This window comes from Lepidochelys olivacea, assembly GCF_965140295.1.
Source record: "Lepidochelys olivacea isolate rLepOli2 genome assembly, chromosome: 4".
NCBI classification, from domain to species: Eukaryota; Metazoa; Chordata; order Testudines; family Cheloniidae; genus Lepidochelys; species Lepidochelys olivacea.
In genome coordinates, this window is record NC_140414.1 from 118,772,943 (window position 1) to 118,799,353 (window position 26,411).

The following is a 26,411-nucleotide window of genomic DNA, read 5'->3' on the forward strand; positions in this document are numbered from 1 at the left end:
GATCCCCTCACGTCTGGCTGTGCCCCTGGACAGGTTTGTGTGAGGCCCGAGAGAGCAGAAACTTTAGCTCTAGTTCAGTAGGAGGCTCGTGGAAAGTAAATGGTTAACAATATCTTTGCCTATAGCAAGATGGCGACCGGAGTTCTCTCCTCCCTCCCTGGGACGTGAGGGGCGGCCGGGATCGTGCGTGTGCGGCGCATGGCGATGACGCACATTGGGGGCGCGGAGTAGTGGAGTTTGTTGCGCTGCTGGAGGCGAACATGGCGGGCGTCGCTGATGCCGCCGCTCCCGGCAGCAGCGGGGACGGGAGGCGAGGCGGCGCCCCGGAGCAGCTGCAGCAGCAGCAGGACGCGGGAAGGGGGGAGCGGAAAAGCAGCTGTTCGAGCGGCGAGTCCCGGCCGCCTGTCGGCGGCTCAGGGCAGCCGCCACCGCCGCAGCGAACCGAAACCCTGGGCTTCTACGAGAGCGACCGGGAGCGGAAGAAGAAGAAAAGCGTCTCAGGTGAGGGGCAGGGGCCCGGCTGGGGCTCGGCGCCGGGAAGGGAGGAGTTGGGGCTGGGGCTGAAGGGCGGAGAGAGAGGCCGGTGGGGTTGAAGTTAGCGAGGGGAGAGGCTGGGGGTGAGGAGCGTGTTGAGTAGGGGGGTCCCCAGGGAGGCCGCGAGTGCATCTGTCCCTTCCAACTGGCTGGACTGGGGGAGCCTTCCCGGCAGCCCGGGACCCCGAGAGCAGCAGGCTCTGACGCGGAGCCTTCAGAGAGGGAGTTTGGTTCCGAGCTGTCAGAACGGTGGTCATGTGAGTGCTGAGCTAGTAAGTGTCTCACTGGTGCACTCAGCAAACACTCTGTGTAAAGTCTGCGGCCAAAAGTGTTCAAACGTGGGTGCCTAAAGTCAGCCTCTTACGTTTGGTTTTAGGCTACTAAATGAACGTGGTCTGGTCAATCCTCAGCTTCTAAATTCTGCATATGGCTTTAAGAGCATTTTAGGCACCCATGGTTGAAAATTTTGGCCAGAGACTTTAAAAACTGTGCAACATAGTTCAAATATGGGTGGTATGTAGCATCTGTGGTAGCTTAAGTGATGTAAGATGACTTTGTGGACTAGTAAACAATGTCGTCTTAGTCATTACATCTGCTTATTTTTTCCTTATACTTTGGTTTGGTAAGTGACGTACCTTTAAAAAAAGACCTAAGTGGTTTAAGTCTTTCATTCAAATTTATAGTAGTGTTCAATAAAGGAGAGTGGAATAGTGGCATTTCTATATAGTTTATTGTAATGGGTACAATGATAAAAAGATCAACTGCAATTGATAAGTATTATAAATCAATGTTAGGAGAAGTCAGGGGATAATTTATTGCTATAACTTCAGCTAAGAAAACTATTCCACAAAATAGTGTACTGTTTTCCAAACTAATCTAACAGAGATTCAGATCTGGACAGGTACTGTGTTTTGTCTATTCTACTGTTCAGGTGTGTTTGTCCAGTGTTCTCTGTCACTTACTGAATAAACAGTTTTTGATAAATGAATTTGCTTAATACAGAATATTGTAAATAGAGAAATCACAGTATTTAGTCTGTAGAACAAAATATAAGTATTGTATATTGTGTAAGCCTCCAAAAATATAATTATGCTTTATTAATACTTGTCTTCTTCAGTTTAGCTACATTTAATGTAAGGAAAATGTAACAATTTTTGCCATTAAGCTACAACTGTATGAAGACTTACTCTGGAATTGCTGATGTTTCCAAGTCCTGTATTGTGTCATGTTTAGAAGAAACAGATAAAGCTTTTATCATAAAAATTTAAAAAATTAATTTAGTGTAGTTTGTGTTGGTGGTTCAGATTTAATTCTTAAGATTCCAAATATTGATATATATATGAACTGTTAACTTAATACCTTGCTAAAAATGGCTTTTGAAAACAGGCTTGAAGAAGAAATCAAACTTTGAGTCTGTTCATCTCCTGCTTTATGGATTTAAGCATAACTTTACATAACAATAAACATTAGAATAATTAAAATCATTACTCTGTTTTCTAAACTGTTTAGTAAAAGCTGAATTATTTCCATTAAGCTTGACTAGTGTTATATCAGCCTCAAATTCTACTGCATTCCTGACAACTGTATTATGTCATAAGATTTATAGCATCATTGTGCCTTTGTGGTATTGATGAAATTGCATTAACATTAAATCACTACAACTCTACTGATTTAGCTTGATTACAATATTACAAACTCTTTTATAGTGAAATGGAAATGGAATGTTATATTTAGGATTTATACTAATGTACCCAAAAGGTTGTTGAGTAAATAGTATGTTTAGGTATCTTTATAAAACATTTTCCTATGCAGAAAAAATACAAAACATATATTTTTAACATTAGTTTTGATTAACATTTAAATTCAAGTATATAAGAGCCAATAGTTCATAATGGATTTTAAGAATAAAAACACCTTTATTTAGAAAAAATACAATAAACTGTCTTTGCTTAATGTTTACTTATCTTGATATAATAACTAAGAGAACTTCACTTATATCTGTCTCTAGCAGTATGCTCAATATTGTACAAGTTCCCAAAATTAAAAATAGTTCCTTCCGTTATAAGCAAGATAGCTAGACAGGATGTTCTGGGGAGGCCACAAGAGGAAATAACTGATTTTTCTGAAGCTTGTATTGTCATATTGATTCACTTCTGTGGGCATTGTGAAATAAGTGTATGTTTAAGATGGATTCAAGTTAAGAGAAGGTAGCAGCTTGACATTTTGGAAATGACAAAACAATTTATATGTAATGGGAGTGTAGAGTGAGCCATAGATAAGGTAATGTTTACATTTTTATAAATGGGTTTCTCCTTTTATACTTAGTGGTTTATATTATATTTATCATGTGAGTATCTACATGTTGCAGTTTACTTTAGGTAAATCAGTATCTTTGTCCTTTAAAGAAAGTCAGTTTTAACTTCTTACATTTGGAGGGAGCTAATGCTTTGAATATCAAATTCTTCAGTCTAGATTTGTCCATTGAGTCCTTGTTTTCCCTTCTGCTGCTGCCGGTTCTCAGTTCTCGCCTCAGGTTGGGAAATGGCAGTAGGGACGTAACATGTATTTTGGGCAGTCAGGATGAGGATAGAACTGGCATACGGTTGGTAGTTACCATTCGGATCATGAGAAAAGCACATGTGGTCCTGACAACACTGATGAAAGTTCTTTTTGAACCTCCTCTCCATTCCTATGACTTTTGTTTTTTTATACAGAAGGTTATTTTCTGGATGGCAATGCCTCTGGCTCTCAAAATACGTTAGCTTTGGCTCCCAGTCTTTTATCCACAGTATACCGGATTTAACAAAGATAAAGTGGTGGTGTAGACTAGTTTGATTCCTTTCCAAGGTGATGTCAGATTTCCACCTTAAGCCTATTATCCTGCCAACTCCCTGCATCCACATGCCTGTCCATCTTGATGAGGCCCTTCTCGAAATGCTCAATGTTAAAGATCCTTGGAGTCCTATTTGGAGCAGAATAGAGCCCTCATAAAGTCCACCCAAGTACTTTTTTTCAGTTCACACTAGTTCATTGAGGAATACTGTTACAAAGAGAAAAGGAGTACTTGTGGCACCTTAGAGACTAACCAATTTATTTGAGCATAAGCTTTCGTGAGCTACAGCTCACTTTTTGCAAATACAGACTAACACGGCTGTTACTCTGAAACCTGTTACAAAGAGGACCACATCTACATGACTATCTGATTGCATTTCATGTTGCTTTGACCTATATGGTCTGAACTAGACAGCTATGTCACTCTGCCTGAGCCCAAGGTTATCGCACCAGCCTGCCTTAGTGATGTTTCCATTATCATGGACATCTGAAAAGCAGTTAGAAGTTTTTCTGCCCGTTTACCAAAAGATGTTTTGTTTTGCTTTAGGATGTCCGTTATTTTCAGTTGACTAAATTTTTACATGCCCTCCCCACTCATTCTACAGTCTTGTATGCTGTTCTTGATACTGAGTTTTGAGAAGACTTAGTCCTCCTTGTGATGTATATTTTAAAATATATAAACCTACCTGTTAACTGTGAACCTTGCGCTCATTGCTTATTGTTCTCATTTTCTCTTCCGCTATCCCTGAGGCTTCTTTCTTTCTGGGAGGGAGAATTCTGCATAGATACCTTTTGGAGAAGGAAAATTGCTTGCTTGTATTTTTTGCTTCTCTCAAACTAACCCTTGCAGGATTCCCACTCACCTGCCCATCTTCCCTCAGTTTGGAGGGTATTTGTTGAAGTGGGGTTTTTTGCCTTGCAAAATGCTTTGCAGTTATTTTTGAGGCACATTTCTATCTTATATTTACATTGTTTTGGGAGATTTGCCTCCTGCAAAGAGTGTTATGAGGAGACTCATACTTTGCAGGAGTGATGCACGATAGCTAAGGCTAAGATTTTTGTCATGGAAGTTACGGAATCTGTGGGTATGTCTACACTACGGAATAAGGTCGAATTTATAGAAGTCGGTTTTTTAGAAATCGGTTTTATATATTCGAGTGTGTGTGTCCCCACAGAAAATGCTCTAAGTGCATTAACTCGGCGGAGTGCTTCCACAGTACCGAGGCTAGAGTCGACTTCCGGAGCGTTGCACTGTGGATAGCTATCCCACAGTTCCCGCAGTCTCCGCTGCCCATTGGAATTCTGGGTTGAGATCCCAATGCCTGATGGGGCTAAAACATTGTCGCGGGTGGTTCTGGGTACATATCATCAGGCCCCCGTTCCCTCCCTCTCTCCGTGAAAGCAAGGGCAGACAATCGTTTCGCGCCTTTTTTCCTGAGTTACCTGTGCAGACGCCATACCACGACAAGCATGGAGCCCGCTCAGGTAACCGTCACCCTATGTCTCCTGGGTGCTGGCAGACGCGGTACGGCTTTCCTACACAGTAGCAGCAACCCCTTGTCTTGTGGCAGCAGACGGTACAGTACGACTGGTAGCCGTCATCGTCATGTCCGAGGTGCTCCTGGCACGTCGGCTGGGAGCGCCTGGACAGACATGGGCGCAGGGACTTAATTTAGAGTGACTTGACCAGGTCATTCTCTTTAGTCCTGCAGTCAGTCCTATTGAACCGTCTTATGGTGAGCAGGCAGGTGATACGGATTGCTAGCAGTCGTATTGTACCATCTTCTGCCAGGCAGGCAAGAGATGAGGATTGCTAGCAGTCGTATTGTACCATCTTCTGCCAGGCAGGCAAGAGATGAGGATGGCTAGCAGTCGTACTGTACCATCTTCTGCCGAGCAGCCATGAGATGTGGATGGCATGCAGTCCTTCTGCACCGTCTGCTGCCAGCCAAAGATGTAAAAGATAGATGGAGTGGATCAAAACGAGTGCAAAACAAATCTGGTCTATTTCTTATTTGCTTCCCCCCCTCCCCTGTCTAGGGGACTCATTCCTCTAGGTCACACTGCAGTCACTCACAGAGAAGGTGCAGCGAGGTAAATCTAGCCATGTATCAGTCAGAGGCCAGGCTAACCTCCTTGTTCCAATAAGAACAATAACTTAGGTGCACCATTTCTTATTGGAACCCTCCGTGAAGTCCTGCCTGAAATACTCCTTGAAGTAAAGACACCCCCTTTGTTGATTTTAGCTCCCTGAAGCCAACCCTGTAAGCCGTGTCGTCAGTCGCCCCTCCCTCCGTCAGAGCAACGGCAGACAATCGTTCCGCGCCTTTTTTCTGTGCGGACGCCATACCAAGGCAAGCATGGAGGCCGCTCAGCTCACTTTGGCAATTAGGAGCACATTCAACACCACACGCATTATCCAGCAGTATATGCAGCACCGGAACCTGGCAAAGCGATAACGGGCGAGGAGGCGACATCAGCGCGGTCACGTGAGTGATCAGGACATGGACACAGATTTCTCTGAAAGCATGGGTCCTGCCAATGCATGCATCATGGTGCTAATGGGGCAGGTTCATGCCGTGGAACGCCGATTCTGGGCTCGGGAAACAAGCACAGACTGGTGGGACCGCATAGTGTTGCAGGTCTGGGACGATTCCCAGTGGCTGCGAAACTTTCGCATGCGTAAGGGCACTTTCATGCAACTTTGTGACTTGCTTTCCCCTGCCCTGAGGCGCATGAATACCAAGATGAGAGCAGCCCTCACAGTTGAGAAGCGAGTGGCGATAGCCCTGTGGAAGCTTGCAACGCCAGACAGCTACCGGTCAGTTGGGAATCAATTTGGAGTGGGCAAATCTACTGTGGGGGCTGCTGTGATGCAAGTAACCCACGCAATCAAAGATCTGCTGATATCAAGGGTAGTGACCCTGGGAAATGTGCAGGTGATAGTGGATGGCTTTGCTGCAATGGGATTCCCTAACTGTGGTGGGGCCATAGACGGAACCCATATCCCTATCTTGGCACCGGAGCACCAAGCCGGCGAGTACATAAACTCTAAGGGGTACTTTTCAATAGTGCTGCAAGCTCTGGTGGATCACAAGGGACGTTTCACCAACATCAACGTGGGATGGCCGGGAAAGGTGCATGACGCTCGCATCTTCAGGAACTCTGGTCTGTTTCAAAAGCTGCAGGAAGGGACTTTCTTCCCAGACCAGAAAATAACTGTTGGGGATGTTGAAATGCCTATATGTATCCTTGGGGACCCAGCCTACCCCTTAATGCCATGGCTCATGAAGCCGTACACAGGCAGCCTGGACAGTAGTCAGGAGCTGTTCAACTACAGGCTGAGCAAGAGCAGAATGGTGGTAGAATGTGCATTTGGACGTTTAAAGGCACGCTGGCGCAGTTTACTGACTCGCTTAGACCTCAGCGAAACCAATATTCGCAATGTTATTACTGCTTGCTGTGTGCTCCACAATATCTGTGAGAGTAAGGGGGAGACGTTTATGGCGGGGTGGGAGGTTGAGGCAAATCGCCTGGCTGCTGGTTACGCGCAGCCAGACACCAGGGCGGTTAGAAGAGCACAGGAGGGCGCGGTACACATCATAGAAGCTTTGAAAACCAGTTTCATGACTGGCCAGGCTACGGTGTGAAAGTTCTGTTTGTTTCTCCTTGATGAAACCCCCCGCCCCTTGGTTCACTCTACTTCCCTGTAAGCTAACCCCCCGCCCCTCCTCCCTTCAATCACCGCTTGCAGAGGCAATAAAGTCATTGTTGCTTCACATTCATGCATTCTTTATTCATTCATCACACAAATAGGGGGATGACTACCAAGGTAGCCCAGGAGGGGTGGTGGAGGAGGGAAGGAAAATGCCACACAGCACTTTAAGCACAGCACTTTAAAAGTTTACAACTTTAAAATTTATTGAATGACAGCCTTCTTTTTTTTGGGCAATCCTCTGTGGTGGAGTGGCTGGTTGGCTGGAGGCCCCCCCACCGCAGATGCGTTCTTGGGCGTCTGGGTGTGGAGGCTATGGAACTTGGGGAGGAGGGCGGTTGGTTACACAGGGGCTGCAGTGGCAGTCTGTGCTCCAGCTGCCTTTGCTGCAGCTCAACCATACACTGGAGCATACTAGTTTGGTCCTCCAGCAGCCTCAGCATTGAATCCTGCCTCCTCTCATCATGCTGCCGCCACATGTGAGCTTCAGCCCTCTCTTCAGCTCGCCACCTCTCCTCCCGGTCATTTTGTGCTTTCCTGCACTCTGACATTATTTCCCTCCACGCATTCGTCTGTGCTCTGTCAGTGTGGGAGGACAGCATGAGCTCGGAGAACATTTCATCGCGAGTGCAGTTTTTTTTTCTTTCTAAGCTTCACTAGCCTCTGGGAAGGAGAAGATCCTGTGATCATTGAAACACATGCAGCTGGTGGAGAAAAAAAAAGGGACAGCGGTATTTAAAAAGACACATTTTATAAAACAGTGGCTACACTCTTTCAGGGTAATCCTTGCTGTTAACATTACATACATAGCACATGTGCTTTTGTTACAAGGTCGCATTTAGCCTCCCCCCACCGCGTGGCTACCCCCTCAACCTTCCACCCTCCCTGTGGCTAGCAGCGGGGAACATTTCTGTTTAGCCACAGGCAAACAGCCCAGCAGGAATGGGCTCCTCTGAGTGTCCTCTGAAGAAAAACACTCTATTTCAACCAGGTGACCATGAATTATATCTCACTCTCTTGAGGATAACACAGAGAGATAAAGAACGGATGTTGTTTGAATGCCAGCAAACATACACTGCAATGCTGTGTTCTACAATGATTCCCGAGTACGTGTTACTGGCCTGGAGCGTTAAAGTGTCCTACCATGAAGGACGCAATAAGGCTGCCCTCCCCAGAAACCTTTTGCAAAGGCTTTAGGAGTACATCTAGGAGAACCGCGAATGCCAGGGCAAAGTAATCCTTTCACATGCTTGCTTTTAAACCATGTATAGTATTTTAAAAGGTACACTCACCAGAGGTCCCTTCTCCACCTGCTGGGTCCAGGAGGCAGCCTTGGGTGGGTTCGGGGGGTACTGGCTCCAGGTCCAGGGTGAGAAACAGTTCCTGGCTGTCGGGAAAACCGGTTTCTGTGCTTGCTTGCTGTGAGCTATCTACAACCTCCTCCTCCTCCTCATCTTCTTCGTCCCCAAAACCTGCTTCCGTATTGCCTCCATCTCCATTGAGGAAGTCAAACAACATGGCTGGGGTAGTGGTGGCTGAACCCCCTAAAATGGCATGCAGCTCATCATAGAAGCGGCATGTTTGGGGCTCTGACCCGGAGCGGCCGTTCGCCTCTCTGGTTTTCTGGTAGGCTTGCCTCAGCTCCTTAAGTTTCACGCGGCACTGCTTCGGGTCCCTGTTATGGCCTCTGTCCTTCGTGCCCTGGAAGATTTTGACAAAGGTTTTGGCATTTCAAAAACTGGAACGGAGTTCTGATAGCACGGATTCCTCTCCCCAAACAGTGATCAGATCCCGTACCTCCCGTTCGGTCCATGCTGGAGCTCTTTTGCGATTCTGGGACTCCATCATGGTCACCTGTGCTGATGAGCTCTGCATGATCACCTGCAGCTTGCCACGCTGGCCAAACAGGAAATGAGATTCAAAAGTTCGCGGTTCTTTTCCTGTCTACCTGGCCAGTGCATCTGAGTTGAGAGTGCTGTCCAGAGCGGTCACAATGGAGTACTCTGGGATAGCTCCTGGAGGCCAGTACCATCGAATTGTGTCCACAGTATCCCAAATTCGAGCCGGCAAGGTCGATTTAAGCTCTAATCCACTTGTCAGGGGTGGAGTAAGGAAATCGATTTTAAGAGCCCTTTAAGTCGAAATAAAGGGCTTCATTGTGTGGACGGGTGCAGGTTTACATCGATTTAACGCTGCTAAATTCGACCTAAAGTCCTAGTGTAGACCAGGGCTGTGACTTTCAAAGATCTCAGTGACTTCAGCAGCCGGGAGCTGTAGGGTCCTGCTGCTATCTTTGGTGGCTGAGAGCTGTGGGGCACCCCCACCACTTCTGGCAGTGGGCCCCCCAGGCCCTGAGTCGCTGGTACAGGGGGTACCCCACAGCTCCTGGCTGCCACTGGGAGTACCCTCTAGTTCCCAGCTGCCTTGGGTGGAGGGGTACCCCAGCTCTGAGCTGGCTGAGGGGGCCCCAGGACCTCCGAACCCAATACCTGGTGGGGGGTCCTTGGAACTCCCAGCCAGCCCCCACAGCTGCCCAGCGGCTCCTCATTTTGTCAGTGATGTTTTTAGTAAAAAGAGAGATATTTTCAGGTCACAGGCTTCCGTGAATTTTTCTTTATTGCCCGTGACCTGTCCATGTTGTTTTCTAAAAATATCTGTGACAAAATCTTTGTCTTAATGATAACCAGTAGTTCATGTAACTCATCGTTTACTGCACCCCTCCATGGGTTAAAAAATACAAAAGCTGAGTGTAATAGCCTTTTCATCTTAAAAAGGCTAAGACCCAGGAATGAGAATCCTATTGATGGTATTTTAAGCGAAACAAAATGAAAGGGCAAGTAACGTTCTTTTTTTGCAGTAGGAAGTTTTCAGTTTAACTTATTTGAGTCCCTATGCAATGATTCCAGTATTATTGGAATTTCAGTTAGACCATAATAGTTATATATTGTTGTTTTTATTCTGAATCTTAATGTTCTCAAATTCATTTTTACCAATCATGGTGAGATTACATTACGGGAGTTCAGGAAGGAATAGCATAGTCTGATGTTTCTGTGGATCAAACTATATATCTTGTTAGGGTGTCTAAAGCATCTGTACGATATTTACCTGACAAAGAAAGGGAAGTCCTCTATGGCCTGTGTTATGCAGAAGGTCAGACTAGATTATTACAGAGTTCTCTTCTAGCCTTAGTATCTGTTGACAGTAACTGGTATAGAATAGGATAAATCAATTCTTGATGGCCTATCAAAGTGCCTCAACCTTGACAGGGTTGTCTCTCTTCTTCTCTTGGGCTGGCTGAGTTTACACATAACATATTCCTGCAGATGGGAGGAGAAGCTCCTAGTCTGAAGAATCCCTGACTTCATCTTTTAGAGACTGAGGAAGTCAACTCTGCAGCTTTTCCAATGTCGTCTTTGCCAAGGTTCAAGCATTCCAACCCAGGTCAACAACTGGTAGCATCAAATATTTTTTACTAGTGACCTTGCTTATTAGCTTCTCTGGATGGTAGCACAGAAAACATAGGCTGTCACATTTAAAAACAGGTCTTTAAATTTGCTTATTTGCCAGGATTGCACATTTTTAATGATGCCTCCATAAATGTTCTTTTCAGTTATGAGATTCCCACTGTGCAATTGGATTTACTGAGCTGGGACTTCATCTCTGACTGTCCTCAGTACTTTGACCGATCAGTGGCTATATAAAGCCCTGAGTGAGAGCACCATTTCTCAAGTTATTCCCTGATCTCGAATCATCAGTTACTGACCTTATTGATAGATGAACTCTTCGGGGATGGAGCTAAATCCCCAGTTTAGTAGGCCAAACTCTGAAGATACTGCTGTCCGATCCAGACTGCAATTGATGCAGATGTGTGGGGCAGAACTGGGGTGGCCATGAAGTGGAACATTCTTAGGCTGGAAGTTACAAAGTGTCTAACCATCAGGGGCTCTGGAATAGCCTTCCAACAGGAGTAGTGGGAACAAACAGTCTAACTAGTTTTAAGATGGAGCTTGATAAATTTATCAGTGTGATTATATGATGGGGGTTGCTGGCAATATAGGACTTGACTCCAGTCCTATATTCTTATTAGGCTCCATAATGGAGCACTAAAGGAAGGTGTGGTCTTATAAAAGCCCATCTTCCTTCAGTGTTCTGCTCAGAAACTTTGTATATGAGGTTGGGATGAGAGCACCAGAAGATGTGGATCCCCCTCTCAGTTCCCAAAAGAATCACAGGTTTGGGGACCCAAAAGCAGATTTTTAGGGATGGTGAGAGTTGTGGAGAGAGAAAATTAAAAGCAAATTGCTGAAAGGGAGAATGTCCGCTTGAAAGTTAGTCAAGTTGAGGAAAAAATGTGATTAATTTCATGTGCTACACTTTCCCCTTAATCTCCCTGATAAATCTTTTTCTCTAATCTTTCAACTTCAGGAATTTAAGGAGTTGCTTGTAGCAATAGTAGGTACAATATTTCCAGAGACAAATGAGATTTTAAAAAAAAATTTTTTTGAGTCTAATGTTCCACTGATCAGTTAACTCACCAAACAAACAACCCAAAAGAACAGGAAACCTTAAATATTTGAATCCCTGCATTGAAAGAATGGGGGCAGATTTTCTTTTTTCTCCATCCTGTAATAAAGATGAAATTGAAGCCACTGAAAAAGTGTTCATTTGGAACAATGGCTTTTGCTGTTCTTTGTTTTTAGATGGTGTTCCATTCCATTACAGGTTTAAGCTAAAGGGAACATTCCATCCTGAGAGTAGTTGTCACATTGATGTTACCACTGCCATGATTTGTAGGTACAAATAGCAAGATAGTGGTTATCACCGTTGAAATATAGAGAATTGGTATTAGTAATATAGAAAATGATCTGATTAGCCTAAGATTTAATTTTGTGGGTTGAATTGTATTGTTTTAATTCCTATCAAACACTTGTTTAAAAACTCTTTCCCAAACTGTGGAAACAAGTACAGTTTGATGTTCGTAGCGGTGTGGCCTAGTTGTCAGAGCACAGAACCTGGAGTTCTTAAACACCCTGCCCTTGACTTGTTTTTGTGATCTTGGACAAGTGATTTAACCTCTGTTTCGCTGTTTAAGTGGTGGTCTTAATTTTCTACCTCCGACATGAGGATTGATTCATGCAATGTTTCCCAACTTGTGGGGCATGTCTCAGGCCATGTATATGCTATAATGACTATAGCAGTATAGCTATGGTGCCATAGCGCTACTGGCATAGTCCCATAATGTAGACACAGCCTACAGCAATGGAAGGGGTTTTTCTGTCGGTGTAGGAATGCCATCTCTTGAAGCGAGAGTAGCTGGGTCAATGGAAATATCCTTCCATTGACCTAGCTGCGTCTACACCAGGGAATAGTTCGGCATAACTACAGCTCTCAGGAGTGTGGATTTTTCACACTCTAGCTGGGTCAGCCTAAATTTTAAGCATATACCAGGCCTCACTTGGCCAGTGTGAAGGACAAGCCATTGGAGGGCATAGACAGACCTCTCTATTCTTCACCAAAGTGTCAGCTTTTGTTTAAAAAAAAGTGTAGCTGTTGTTGTTGCAAAGAAAACCTTCAGAGTATGAAGTTTATAACCAGTACCCGAGGCTACGTTTACACTATAAACTTACATCTCTAAAACTATTTCAGAGTAACAGCCGTGTTAGTCTGTATTCGCAAAAAGAAAAGGAGTACTTGTGGCACCTTAGAGACTAACCAATTTATTTGAGCATGAGCGCTCACGAAAGCTCATGCTCAGATAAATTGGTTAGTCTCTAAGGTGCCACAAGTACTCCTTTTCTCTATAACTATGTCACTCGGGTGTAAAAATCCACATCCCTGAGCGACACAGTTATACTGACCTAACCCCCCTGTTATAGATAGATGGAAGGGCTTCTCCCATCAACATAGCTACTGCCTCTATCTGAGATAGAGTTTCTTCTGTCGGTGTAGTTAATCTATCAGATAGTAGAATTTTCACTGAAGCGCTACAGTGGCGCAGCTGCAGTGGTGTAGCGTTTTAAGTGTAGACCTGCCCTAAGTTTGTAGAGAGCCAGAAACAATAGCTCTTTCGTGTGAATTGCCCCTTTTATTTCAGTGGGTGCTAACTCAGGTGCCAGTGGTGATACCTTAAATGTCAGCATTGTTAACTCTTTCACCTCTCTTCAGACCAAATAAGAAAGGAGAAGTATCATTATCTACGCTTTTATTTAGTAAAGTAGAGCAATGAGGTGGAAGGTGTACAAATTAAGATGTGTAGGCTGTATGCACACATGGCAGGGTTGCAGGGGCAGGGATGGGGCTTCAATTGGTTTCATTTTCCTGATGCTCAGTGTGAAAAATTTGGGAAATACTGGAATAATGCTTGTAAAGGAAGTGCTCCATTTAATGCTGGGCCTGTATCTACACTACAAATTTTGGTCAATGCAAATTACTGTGGTGCACAGCCAGTGAAGTTTGTATATTGCACAATTGCATGCATACTTGGCTGCATGGGCCAGCACTGTGCATGCTCCCCAGGAGTGCTTGTGTTATGCAAAGTGTGGTACACCACAGGAAGGTATCCCAGTGTGCTACGTGCCACCATCTGGTTAGGCTTAAAATTTGGGAATTTTTTACAATGTTATGAAATAGAAATGACTTACCCAGGTATTTCTGGGAGCCACAAGTCAAGTTCCCAGCATGCGACTGTCTCCATCCATGTCCCATAATTTTCTCACCTTTTTGATGTCTGCTATCTCTGACAGATGTATAAAGCCTGCAAGGCTATGCACTATTCTCATAAATGTTGCAAATGCAGGACACAATTTTCCTGTATTTGCAGATCCTCTGGAAATACTGCAGCAATAGGGGACACGATGATTTCTTAGACAACAATTTTCTAAGGGACATATGAAAAAGAATTCAGGGTTGTTGGTGTTTACAGAGCAACTGCAGATGATGGAGCCTGAGAAATGAGCTTTGACTGGTGGGATTGCATCATAATGCAAGTTTGGGATGATGAGCGGTGGCTGCAGAACTTTGGAACATGAAAGCCACATTCCTGGCTCTGTGTGCCAAGCTCAACTTAGTTCTCTAGTGCAGGGACACCAGAATGAGAACTGCACTGATAGTGGAGAAGCGACTGGTGATCACACTCTGGAAGCTTGCAGTGCTGGATTGCTATGCATCAGTTGGAAATCATTTTGGAGTAGAAAAATCCACATTGGGGGGCTGTTGTCATGCAAGCGTATAGCACCATTAATCATCTCCTGCTATGCAGGACTAACTCTGGTGGAGGATTTTTAGCAGTGGGGTTCCCAAAGTGCAGTAGGGAATGCATATCCGTATTTTGGCCCCAGCCCACCTTGCCACCAAGTACATCAACAGAAAGGGCTACTTTTCTATGGTTATGCAAGCATTGCTGGATCACCGGGAACACTTCACTGATATCCGTGTGGGTTAGTCAGGGAAGGTGCCTGGCTCTTGCATCTTTAAGAGCATAGGATTCTTCAGAAAGCTGCAAGCAGGGATGTTCTTTCCTGACCAACAGATTACCAGTGATGATATTGAAATGCCAATAGCTATTCTGGGGGCACCTAGTCTACCCCTTGCTGCTGGCTTATGAAGCTGTGCATTTACCTCAAGAACAGACTCAGGGATTCCAGAGTAGCCCTTCTGTTGGTTACTTTCAGGGTCCCCAGATGCTGACTTATTAATCTGTTCCTGCAAGGTGAAAGAAGGGGGCTGCCCTAGTGAAATTGCCAAGATTTACCAAGGATCTCCCTATATCCTTCAGGAAACTCCTCAGAACAGACTAGATCTGTTTACCTGTGGGAGGACACTGATATAGCCCTCCACTCAAAGAATTGACATCCAGGCTGTACACTTTCCAAAACAAAGTATTTTCTTTATTTAACACATTTTCCCTGATCCAATTAATCTAAACATAAATCAAAACAAAAATCCATTAGCACAATCCTTGGGTACAGGTTAAAAGTACCTGAACCATAACATATAGTTAAAGCAATACTAAGTGACTGTATTATGCATGTGGTGATCAGTCGCTGACAGCAATCTTATATTTAAGGCAAGTCTACACTACTGCATTACATCAGCTGTGCCACTGTAGTGCCTGGTGTAGATGCGCTGTGCCGATGGGAGAGCGCTCTCTCGTCAGCATAATTACTCCACCTCATTGAGAGACAGAAGCTGTGTCGACAGGAATGCATCTGGACAGCTCTTTAAGTCGATGTAACTTAGGTCTCACATGGGAGTGGGTTTTTCACACCCCTGAGCAACGTAAGTTACATCAACTTAAGCAGTAGTGTAGACAAGCCCTTAAACTTTATACATATAGAACAGTGTAACATTCATAACACAAACACACATCTTTATTAACCGAAACATACACGCATATACTTATTAATACTATTTTTATTCTACATTTACACTATAGCTAGCATGCTTATTCTCTGTAGGTGTCTCTTCCTCTGCTCTGTCAAGGTCCTTCTGCTCTGTCCCAGGTGCTGCTACTCGCTGCTCCTGACCTTTCGACTGACTGAGAACCACACGCTTTGGCTGCTGACTGTCTGCCTTATATACATATTTTGGCCTGTTCTGATTGGTTATTTTTTCACCCCTTCCTTATCTTCCAATCAAATTTAGACCCTTTCTGATTGGTCTGTACTTATAGTCCAATCACAGCTACTAAATCTAACCTTCAATCAAAGCTGTTACGTAACAAGTCTTAGTATTATAGTCTGTTTACTTTTATGGTCTGGTGACCCTCACCTAGTTTTGGGGCAGTATGCCTGACTGACCTCACCCTGCAGTGTTGGAGTGACATTTACTTGGCCCAAGTCTCATTTGTCTGCCTCGGGAAGCCGGGGAACTCGCCGGATAACTTGGAGGCAGAAGTGTATTGCCATGTGTATGGATCAGTACATGAACACCTGGAACACAGTCTCACGAGCATACAACTTCCGGCTGCAGAGGGAGAGAGCCAACATGTAACCGGCTTCCAGCAGCCCTGACAACGTGCTTCAGTACTGCCCCCTGCTCGGGAAGAGTGACTTGACTCCTGGGCTAGCCAGAGTGGCCCAGTGAGAATGAAAGGAAAAGTGGTGGGAGTGAAATCCCTGTGATTTGGTAAATTTGGCATTTTCATCATGGTAGAGCAATAAAGCCACGTCTGGAACCTCTCCCCGTTTAAAAAAAAAAACAAAACAACAACAACAATACTAACCATAGGCAAACCCAAAAACTGCTATTTCACTCTTCTTGGCTGTGTGCCAACGTTTTACACACACCAGTTTACCAAAACTATTAAACTATAAACAATTACCTCATCCCTTTTAATCTGTATCCAACTGTTAATTTATGCATCCTAATGCTAAGGTCTGCTCTTGTCACTCTATTTCTTAACAACCTAGTTAATTTTATTTTAGTTCTTCTCTTATTTTTCAATTAATGGTGGCAAGTCAGTGGTTTCAGTGCTGTGCTTAGGAAACAGAATAGAGCAGCTCAAAATCTTTCTTATCTATGTACTTGCCACCTCGATGGCACCAAGGAAAGATTCAACTATCAGCTCAGCAGGTTCAGAACAACTTATTGAACATGCTTTTTGTAGGTTGAAAGGATGCTTGTGGTATTTATTCACTGGATTGGATCTCAGTGAGAAAAATAACTCCATGGTTATAGCTATATGTTGTGCCCTCATAATATTTATGAGGCAAAGGGAGAAAAGCTGTTGCCAAGTTGAGGGCAGAGGTAGAGCGGCTGTCTGTTGAATTTGAACAGCCAGACACAAGAGCCATTACAAGATCTCAGTGTGGAGCTATCCAGGTGAGGGAGACTTTGAAAGAGCATTCTAACGGTCATCCACAGTAGTGTTTTCTGGTCCTGGAGGTTCGAGTGCTGCTAAAAATCGTGTAGTGCTTGCTTTACATTTATAACTGACTGGGTGTTTTCCTGAACCAAGAATTATGTGGTGCTTGTTGTGCATTTACAAATGCTCTTTGCTTTGGTTACTGTTATGCATTCTGAAATATTAGTTGTGAACTAATAAAGATAACTTCATTCTCCAAAAACAGAACTTTATTGAGTTGGAAAAACTGTGCAAAAAAAAAAAGGCAATATAATACCATTTATTGTAAATATAATTTTATTTTATTTAAATTAACAGAGTGAATCTTTAAAATTAGGATTTAGTCTTTGGCTACAAGTACACAAACTGTTTTTTTTTTTTTTTCCATGTCAGGGTAGGTGAAGCTGTGGTTTTCCTTGCTGTCCCCTGGCGTGGAGTGGTAGGGTAAGGATGCGACCTGTGATACAATGTAGTATGTTGTAGGGTATAGGGAGCAGTAAGCATGGAGATCTCAAAGATTTGCAATGGGTGGGAAGTCTGGGATTTTTGGACCTGTAGGTCAACCAGGATCTACAGTTTGTTGCTTGAGAAGACACATTATTTCCTGTTGCATTTCCTTCTGGAATGCTGAGCCTTTCACCAGTCTTCTCGGTCTTTCTCCATGCTGTTGGTCATATTGGGCCTCCAGGCCCTTTGTTTGTGGCACTAGCTTGCAGGATCCCACAGACCGTATCCTCTTTAATCCTCTTCTCTCTCCACATCAGGGTCAGGTGTTCTGCAGGCATGGAGGGGCACCCTTAAGGCTGCCACACCAGAAGCTGCTGATAAAGAAGACGTACCATTGGATTTAGAGTCAGAAAAAAAAGAGAGAGATTAGTTTCAAAACTCCCTTTCCATATTCCTATAAATACTTCAGCTAGGAAATGCTTATTGATGTTTCAGCTTTGGACCACCTCAGTACATTACCACTCTCCAGTCCCAGCCATGGTGGGTATGGCCCACCATCGGAGAATTTTCTGTTGCATGAAACTATAAAATTTCAGTCCCTATTCCATGCATATGAGCGTAGGGTAATGGTACTGAATATTAGCACTGTTTTCTGTAGGTAGTGGTGATTTTAGCTGATATCTCACTCCTGAGGGTCACAGTGGCACAGAGAACACAGCTGCTACTGGTGTCCTGAAACCGCTTGGGCCCATATGCCACTAGCCCATTTACTGCAATGGTGACAGCCTAACTTATCACAGAGCAGCATGGGAAAGTGTCCTACTATGATAGAGGAAATAAAGCAACTGTCCCTGGAAAATTTCAGGAGAGGATTGCAGAGTACCTCCATAAAACTTTCCCCAAGATCTCTCAGGAGGCTAAAAAGGACATACCTGGACACTTAATCGGAATCCTGCACAGGCTTCCTTCTCATCTCCAGCCCGCACTCCCTACAATCCAACAGGGGAATGAAAAACAGATGCCCACTCTACCTCTGCTTGTTGAATCTCTGCCTCTTCTTTTATGAATAAAACAATGAAAAGTCTGTACCTTTCTCTTGATAACTGGCAACATCTTTAAATTTAAACTTTGTAAGGAAAATGCATGCTCATCCATGCTCACCTGATGGGACTGGGTATACTGTGGCAGAGTCTCAAACAGGTCCTGGCTCATGGCATGGCTGGAGTCCTCTGCTGCATCTTCCTCTTCCTCCTCCTCATTGTTCATGGAAGTGGTCTCAGTCTCAAGCTCTTCCGAGGTATCCATAATGGTCTTTGGGGTGCTGGTAGGGTCTCTGCCAAATATGACATACAGTTCCTTGTAGAAGCTGCAGGTCTGCGGTGTAGCACCAGATCTATCCTTGCGCTCCCTGGCAAAGTCCCTTCACTTTCATATGGCAGTGCTGCTGATCCCTGTCATACCCTTTTGCCTGCATCCCTCATACAATATGATCTTAGATGTCTATGCTTGTACGGCTGGTCCTTAGCTGTTGTTGCACAGTCTCTTGTCCCCACAGGCCCAGGAGATCCAATACTTCCTGTCTAGTCCAGGCAGGAGAACTTCTAGCGCGTGGAGCTGGCATGGTTGTTTGGGCAGTTGCACACAACAATGGCAAGCTGGTAGGTATGCTTGCCAATGTGGGCAATTAGGAAAAGTCACTTCAAAAACATGCAGGGAATTTTAAAGGGGGTGGTGGCTTCTGGTCTCTGTAACCCCTGGCAGTGGAGTATAAATTGTGACTAGAGTGGTCACTGCTGCAGGGAATGGGGTATTGTGGGACGACTGCTGGAGGACTGTTAGGATTGACACAGGTCATGCAGTGTATACGCTCGCACTGTGTCAATTTCAATTGTCTGTGTGCCATTCAGGGAAGTGATTGTAGTGTGTCACTGCAATAGAGCACTTATGTTGGCCAAAGACAAATTGGAGTGTAGACATGCACAAATAGGTTGATGCAAGGCATCTTAGTTCAGCCTAACTTTGTAATGTAGACCAGTCTAAGTCTTTAGGGAAGTTTTATGCCCTGTGTTATTCAGGAAGTCTGGGTTGATGATCATAATGGTCCCATCTGGACTTGGAATCTATGAATTCACATCATCAGAAGAGGAAACACTTCCAAAAAGTGTTGAGTACTACTCCATGCCATCAAAATGGAAGTTACTGTGAATGTTTGTAACACATTTAAAAAAAAAAAAACTCTTATCATTGCCATATCAGATTTATGTGCCATTGAGAGGTCTAGGTTTCTTCAAATGGTCACAAGTGTGTCTGATTTGTGGTGATGATTTTTGTGCATTGAATTAGTTGGTCATGTATTTATGAACATTTTAATATGGGTATCAGCCAAGATTTTAATAAAGTATGAAGAACACACTGTCAGTGTCTCTGAGAAGGAAAATATTAAATATTTGAAAGCTTTCAATAACACTAAACTTATTTTAGAAATTTCTTAAAGACTAAGGCCAGGTCTACACTACAAGTGTTTGCAAGCATAGCTGTGCCTGTCAAGGGTGTGATGAGGTGTGATCTCTCACTGACCTAGCTGTGCTGGTAAAAGTACGTAGTGTAGATGCAGTTATACCAACAAAACTGCACTTTTGCAAGTATAGCTTATTTTACTCGGGGGGCTGGAATAAGCCATACAGCTAAAAACAGAGTTGCCTGAATAAACTGTATCCACACTAGGAGTGCTTTGCTGGAGTATACTGACAGAGAGCTCCCCGTGTAGACCTACCCTGAGTTAAAGGTTGTAGGAGGCTTTACAGGTCAAGAAATATTTGCGGGGGGCTTGAAAAAAGGACGCATAATTGGGCTTGTCATTTTTAGAGTTAAGTTAATGTATGATATGTCCTCTGTACAGGTTTTACTTGGTTTTTATCTGTTTTCCTCTGTGCAGACCTTTCATTGCTGAGGTTCATCAGTGCTGAACTAACAAGAGGTTACTTCCTTGAACATAATGAAGCAAAATACACAGAACGGCGAGAGAGAGTATACACATGTATGCGAATACCAAGAGAATTGGAAAAGGTGAAGTATTCTTAAGATGTTTATTTTGGTTTACCTATTCAAACCATAGCTGTCATGTTAAGGTATTTAGAATCATTTAATTCTTCAAAACATATTTTTAAATTAAGAGCTTTGTTTACAAACACCAATTGTGATGGTAGTTAATTTATTATTTTGAGATCAAACTTGCTGCTACTCCTCCTCACTCTGATTCCAACTTGCAGTGTGTGGGTGGTGGTCACATGCCGATATCATTAGCAGAAGATAGAAGGCAGTTGAACTAATCTAATTGCAAGTCCTGAGCATCAACAAATAAAACAAAATTCACCTGCTACTTGCAGTCAGAAAGTAAAAGCAGGGATTGGAGAAAATGCATTTGATCTCAAAATTCACTTCTGCTTTTACAGTAAAACACCAGTGTTTTTTTTGTTTTTTTTTTTTAAAGCCCTTCCTAATCTAAAAGCATATTGGGGTGAAAATGATACCAGCTCTTTAAAAGTGTGTCACTATGGCTGTTACTCCATTAATAACAATGCAGTTGAATTTTCATGAGGTGTCGTCCCCCCGTCCCTCCCCATTCCTTTCCCAGAATCTAAATAGAAAAGAATATGATCTTCACAATTGATAGTCTGGGGCCTAGGAAAAAAAATTTTGGGCCAAATTTAAAATAAATTAGGGGAAAGGATTCCTGATCTGACATAATGGTGTGTTCAGAAAGTCTTCAAATTGTTTTGTCACTCTGTAACCACCCCCCTCATCCCCCCCTCCCCCCAAGGGTAAGGTAAAAAATTTAATTCACTGAAGTCATCTAGTTAGCATCTGCTGCATAGGATCAAATTTTAGTTTATAAGACCCACATTTTAAAAAAATAGTTTTTTAAATAGCAAGATCAGAACCTGCTGAGGTAACAATGGCTTGCATGCAGCCCCAGACACCAAGTTGGGAAGCAGGTGACAACTAAGGGAAGAGGTTGTTTACTCTCCAAATCTCCTGCCCAGAGTGTAGGAAAAAGGAGGGTATGTCTCCCTGCTTTGCTGGGTTCCTGCTTTCTCCACTTCCTTATGACCGTTCGCTCCTGAGCACCTTTCACAGGTAGAAAGGAGAAGCAGAAGAGATTGAGGGACATTCTTTTTCTTCTTGTGCGTCTCCCAAGATCTGCTAGAGTGGAATAATGACATCACAAGAATGAAAATTGAGCAGTTGAAGGGAAATACTTTTTTTGTCCAACTGTTCAAAATTCTGTTTTCATATTTCTGTTGACCCCTATTTACTACCAGTGGCTGACAAATATTTAAGTAGATGAACTTTTGTTAAAGATTCAGCAGTCAAATCTCTTCATCTAACTTGTTGGAGTTTACAATAAATATTCCTGAGATCCCCTGGATATCCTCTAGAAAAAACAGGGCATAGCAGACTTGACATAATTTTTAAAAATCTTTTATATATCATAAAAAAAGGGCAGAATTCCAGTTTTTCGAAAGTTCTTTGCAGATCACCTAGAAGATGAAACTAAAATTCAGATTACATATCAGTAACTTAAGTTACATATCAGTAACTTAAAAGTCCTTAGAATATTGGTTAGCAACAACCTTAAAAAGCCAAGAAATACAGTGCTAAGGTTAAACTTAAAAGAAACCCAAACATGCAAAAGTATGACCATAAGTGTGTAAACTGCCTAACTGTTTAACCATACTAGTCTCCCTTATTCCCTTACTGTTTGCTTTTTTAGCTACTTAATAAAGTGATGTTTTTGAACTAATGGCTTCAGCACCTTTTAATGCTGATCTCCCCATTTCCCACTGTATTTCTGTGCTCATTTGCCTTAAGCAAAGCTATATCATATATGGAGAGGAAAGCTATCTATTTCTCTCCAAGTCTACGTTAAACTGTGATGTCTCTTAGCAGCTGGCTTTTCTCTCCTGGGATTCCTGTGATGCTGGAACAGTGTGTAGTTCCATTTCACTTTTGACTTAGGTCATAAGCTTGAATTGTACATGAACATAATTACATTTAGAGACATTGCCAGATATTATTCATACAGTCAACAGTGAAGACATAAACAACTCACATCAGGAAAGTGACTGGGGGAGAGAATACTGTTCCCTTCCAACAGCCAGAGGGGGGTGAGGAGGGATTAAAGTTTGATCAGGAAAAAAGAGAAAGCACTGCATATATCTACACTGTCTGTGACAACAGACTTGCTTTTGACAGGGCTTGTGCTAGCCCTCTAAAAATAGCTTTGTAGGTGGCGTTTTGAAGTTGTAGCTTTAGCTTTGAAGCCTAGGGAGAGGTTTGCTTGCTGGTGGTCAGCTCCCCAACTCCACGGACAACACAAGCACTCAATGCTAGGCCTGCACAGGCCCTGCTGCCAATCTACTTGTTAGCAGTAGGCCAGTAGGAGGAACATTTGTGGGGGTGTGGCAGGGCCTGGGTCAGCCTCCATAGAGTCTGTGGAGGGAGCACCACCCAGCCCCGCTTTTCCCCCCGCTCTGCTCCGGTCCAGCTATGGCTCTGCTCCTGCCTGCAGCTGTGGCTCCAGCTTCGGCCCCTGGCGCCCGGCCTGCCGCAGTTCCATACCCAGCTACAGCCTGAGCCTCAGCCCTCAAAAGTGGCCTACTCCTGGCCCTGGCCCCAGCCTCGGCTCTGTTCCAGGCCCCACTCCCAGCCTCAGACCAGGTCCCAGCCTCAACCTCCTTATTTCTATCCGCGTATTCTCCTCCCCGCACCCCCAGAGCTGTGGCCCAGCTCCCACCCGTGGCTCTCTGGGTGGGGGCATAAACAGAGGTAAGGGGGGGCATGATGTGAAAAGTTTGGGGATCACTGCAGTAGGCACACTTCAATCCCCGAGCCTTCTCTGAGAATCTCTCTGGAGTGTGCAGCCCCTGTTCCAGTGGACACTTGTATTCACAGATTCACTGCTTGCAAAGAACAATACACCCCAGCTTACCAGTTACACCTCAGATCACTTTTCCATTTAACACACTTTTCTTAGATACGTTTGTAATAAAAACAAGTAAAAGCTTATTTAGCAAAATATAGAGATTCAAGTGGTAGCCAGTAGAAGTATTGGAAACAAATGGCTATGTATAAAATAAAATTATAACATGCATTCTGGAACCTAGATTTACTTAATTAGGTATTTTCATTTCTTACAGACCAATGATCACCCAAAGTCCATCCAACATTTTACAGCCAGGCTTGGCTCTGATCTTCCATTCATGAGACAAGTCATGATGTCAGTTTGCCTCCTTAGTGAAAGACCGTGGGTGTCTGTTTGTACCCCAAGATATAATCAAACAATCCATTGTCATTGATAAGTAGGACACCCCCCTGCTGGTTGTTTTTTCACATCTACTCCTTTTGTGTAGCTTTTGCAATCTCTTAGGCTGTGTCTACGCTATCACTGGCGATGTCCTGTAGGGGACGTGTAGCTACATGCTGAAGTGAAGAGCAAGTTGCGTCCACATTGCCAGGTGTGGCTGTGGCTACTCACGTCAGTGAAGGGCTCTGATTTAGGGAGGCAGTGGGGAAAGCCTTCAGCAACCCCCCACTACTGGAGCACTGCAATGAGGAAAGGCTCTGGTTGAGACAGAGGGGAAAGAGCTTCCTGAGCGTTTCCCCAGTAGCTGAGTCTTTGGCTAGGGGGAAAAGCTCCAGTAATGGGGAGCTGACGGAGGCTTTTTCTGCTGCTGAAGTCCTTCCCTGAGGTGGGGGAATAGCTCCAGCAGTGGAGAGCTGCTGGAGTGGCAGGAAAGGCTCCAGCAGCCCGGAGGCAGCAGAACATTCATAGAATCACAGAATATCAGGGTTGGAAGGGACCTCAGGAGGTCATCTAGTCCAACCCCCTGCTCAAAGCAGGACCAATCCCCAATTAAATCATCCCAGCCAGGGCTTTGTCAAGCCTGACCTTAAAAATATCTAAGGAAGGAGATTCCACCACCTCCCTAGGTAACGCATTCCAGTGTTTCACCACCCTCCTAGTGAAAAAGTTTTTCCTAATACCCAACCTAAACCTCCCCCACTGCAACTTGAGACCATTACTCCTTGTTCTGTCATCAGCTACCACTGAGAACAGTCTAGATCCATCCTCTCAGGTAGTTGAAAGCAGTTATCAAATCCCCCCTCATTCTTCTCTTCCGCAGACTAAACAATCCCAGTTCCCTCAGCCTCTCCTCATAAGTCATGTGTTCCAGTCCCCTAATCATTTTTGTTGCCCTCCGCTGGACGTTTTCCAATTTTTCCACATCCTTCTTGTAGTGTGGGGCCCAAAACTGGACACAGTACTCCAGATGAGGCCTCACCAATGTCGAATAGAGGGGAACGATCACGTCCCTCGATCTGTTGGCAATGCCCCTACCGATGCATCCCAAAATGCCATTGGCCTTCTTGGCAACAAGGGCACACTGTTGACTCATATCCAGCTTCTCGTCCACTGTAACCCCTAAGTCTTTTTCTGCAGAACTGCTGCCTAGCCATTCGGTCCCTAGTCTGTAGCAGTGCATGGGGTTCTTCTGTCCTAAGTGCAGGACTCTGCACTTGTCCTTGTTGAACCTCATCAGATTTCTTTTGGCCCAATCCTCTAATTTGTCTAGGTTCCTCTGTATCCTATCCTTACCCTCCAGCGTATCTACTTCTCCTCCCAGTTCAGTGTCATCTGCAAACTTGCTGAGGGTGCAATCCACACCATCCTCCAGATCATTTATGAAGATATTGAACAAAACCAGCCTGAGAACCGACCTTGGGGCACTCCACTTGATACCGGCTGCCAACTAGACATGGAGCCATGGATCACTACCCGTTGAGCCCGACAATCTAGCCAACTTCCTATCCACCTTATAGTCCATTCATCCAGCCCATACTTCTTTAACTTGCTGGCAAGAATACTGTGGGAGACCGTGTCAAAAGCTTTGCTAAAGTCAAAGAACAACACGTCCACTGCTTTCCCTCCATGCACAGAGCCAATTATCTCCTCATAGAAGGCAATTAGAGTAGTCAGGCATGAATTGCCCTTGGTGAATCCATGCTGACTATTCCTGATCACTTTCCTCTAAGTGCTTCAGAATTGATTCCTTGAGGACCTGCTCCATGATTTTTCCAGGGACTGAGGTGAGGCTGACTGGCCTGTAGTTCCCAGGATCCTCCTCCTTCCCTTTTTTAAAGATGGGCACTACATTAGCCTTTTTCCAGTCGTCCGGGACTTCCCCCGATCGCCATGAGTTTTCAAAGATAATGGCCAATGGCTCTGCAGTCACATCCGCCAACTGCATTGCTAAAACTAGCAGGATAGACAGGAAGGCACGTCTTGGGCAAGTAAAGAGCTGTGTAGGGTATGTACTCAGGTATATACCCACACCCTTCTGTCTCTTGACTTTTCTCGCGTAAGCCGTGTCTTGTCCTATACGCTGCTATTTATACTCGTGCTGGGGTGGGGGTAACCCTTATACATGCTCTACACCCAGCTGAAACCAGCAGTTGGTTTGGCACGATTTTTTTCTTGACGTGACAAATCCATGCTGGCTATTCTGTATAACCCTATTATCCTCTAGGTGCTTACAAATTTATTGTTTAATAATTTGTTCCAGTATCTTTCCAGATATCAATGTTAGGCTGATTGGCCCATAATTCCCTTGTTCTTCTTTGTTCCTCTTTTTAAAGATAGGTACTATGTTTGCCCATCTCTTGTCCTCTGGAACTTCACCCATCCTCCAGGAATTCTTGAAGATAATTGCTAACAGTTCTGAGATCGCTTCAGCTAGTTCCTTAAGTACCCTGGGATGAATTTCATCAGGCCTTGCCAACGTGAATACATCTAACTTATCTAAATATTCTTTAACCCGTTCTTTCCCTATTTTGGCATTTGTTCCTTCTTCCCTGTTGTTTATATTAACTATGTTGAGTATCTGGTCGCCATAACCTTTTTAGCGGAGACTGAAGGAAAACAGGCACTAAACATCTCACCCTTCTTGATGTAATCAGTTGTTAGATCATCTTCCC

The 26,411-nt window shown here is 44.2% G+C and overlaps 1 protein-coding gene across 6 annotated transcripts in view; it reads left to right on the forward strand.

The window, feature by feature from the left end:
• The first annotated feature begins 236 nt into the window (after window positions 1-236).
• The window catches only part of TAPT1 (transmembrane anterior posterior transformation 1), a 96,949-nt gene continuing 70,774 nt past the window's right edge, over window positions 237-26,411 (forward strand). For 2 of the 6 annotated variants that reach the window (XM_084625850.1, XM_084625851.1), the window contains exons 1-2: window positions 237-501; window positions 20,308-20,438. In XM_084625850.1, coding sequence (XP_084481976.1) covers window positions 261-501; window positions 20,308-20,438 — 372 coding nt within the window. In that variant the 5' untranslated portion in view covers window positions 237-260. Of the gene's footprint in view, window positions 502-17,739; window positions 17,913-18,927; window positions 19,031-20,307; window positions 20,439-26,411 lie in introns of those variants that run through there. The other 4 variants (XM_084625853.1, XM_084625855.1, XM_084625852.1 and 1 more) reach the window with 3 other exon arrangements.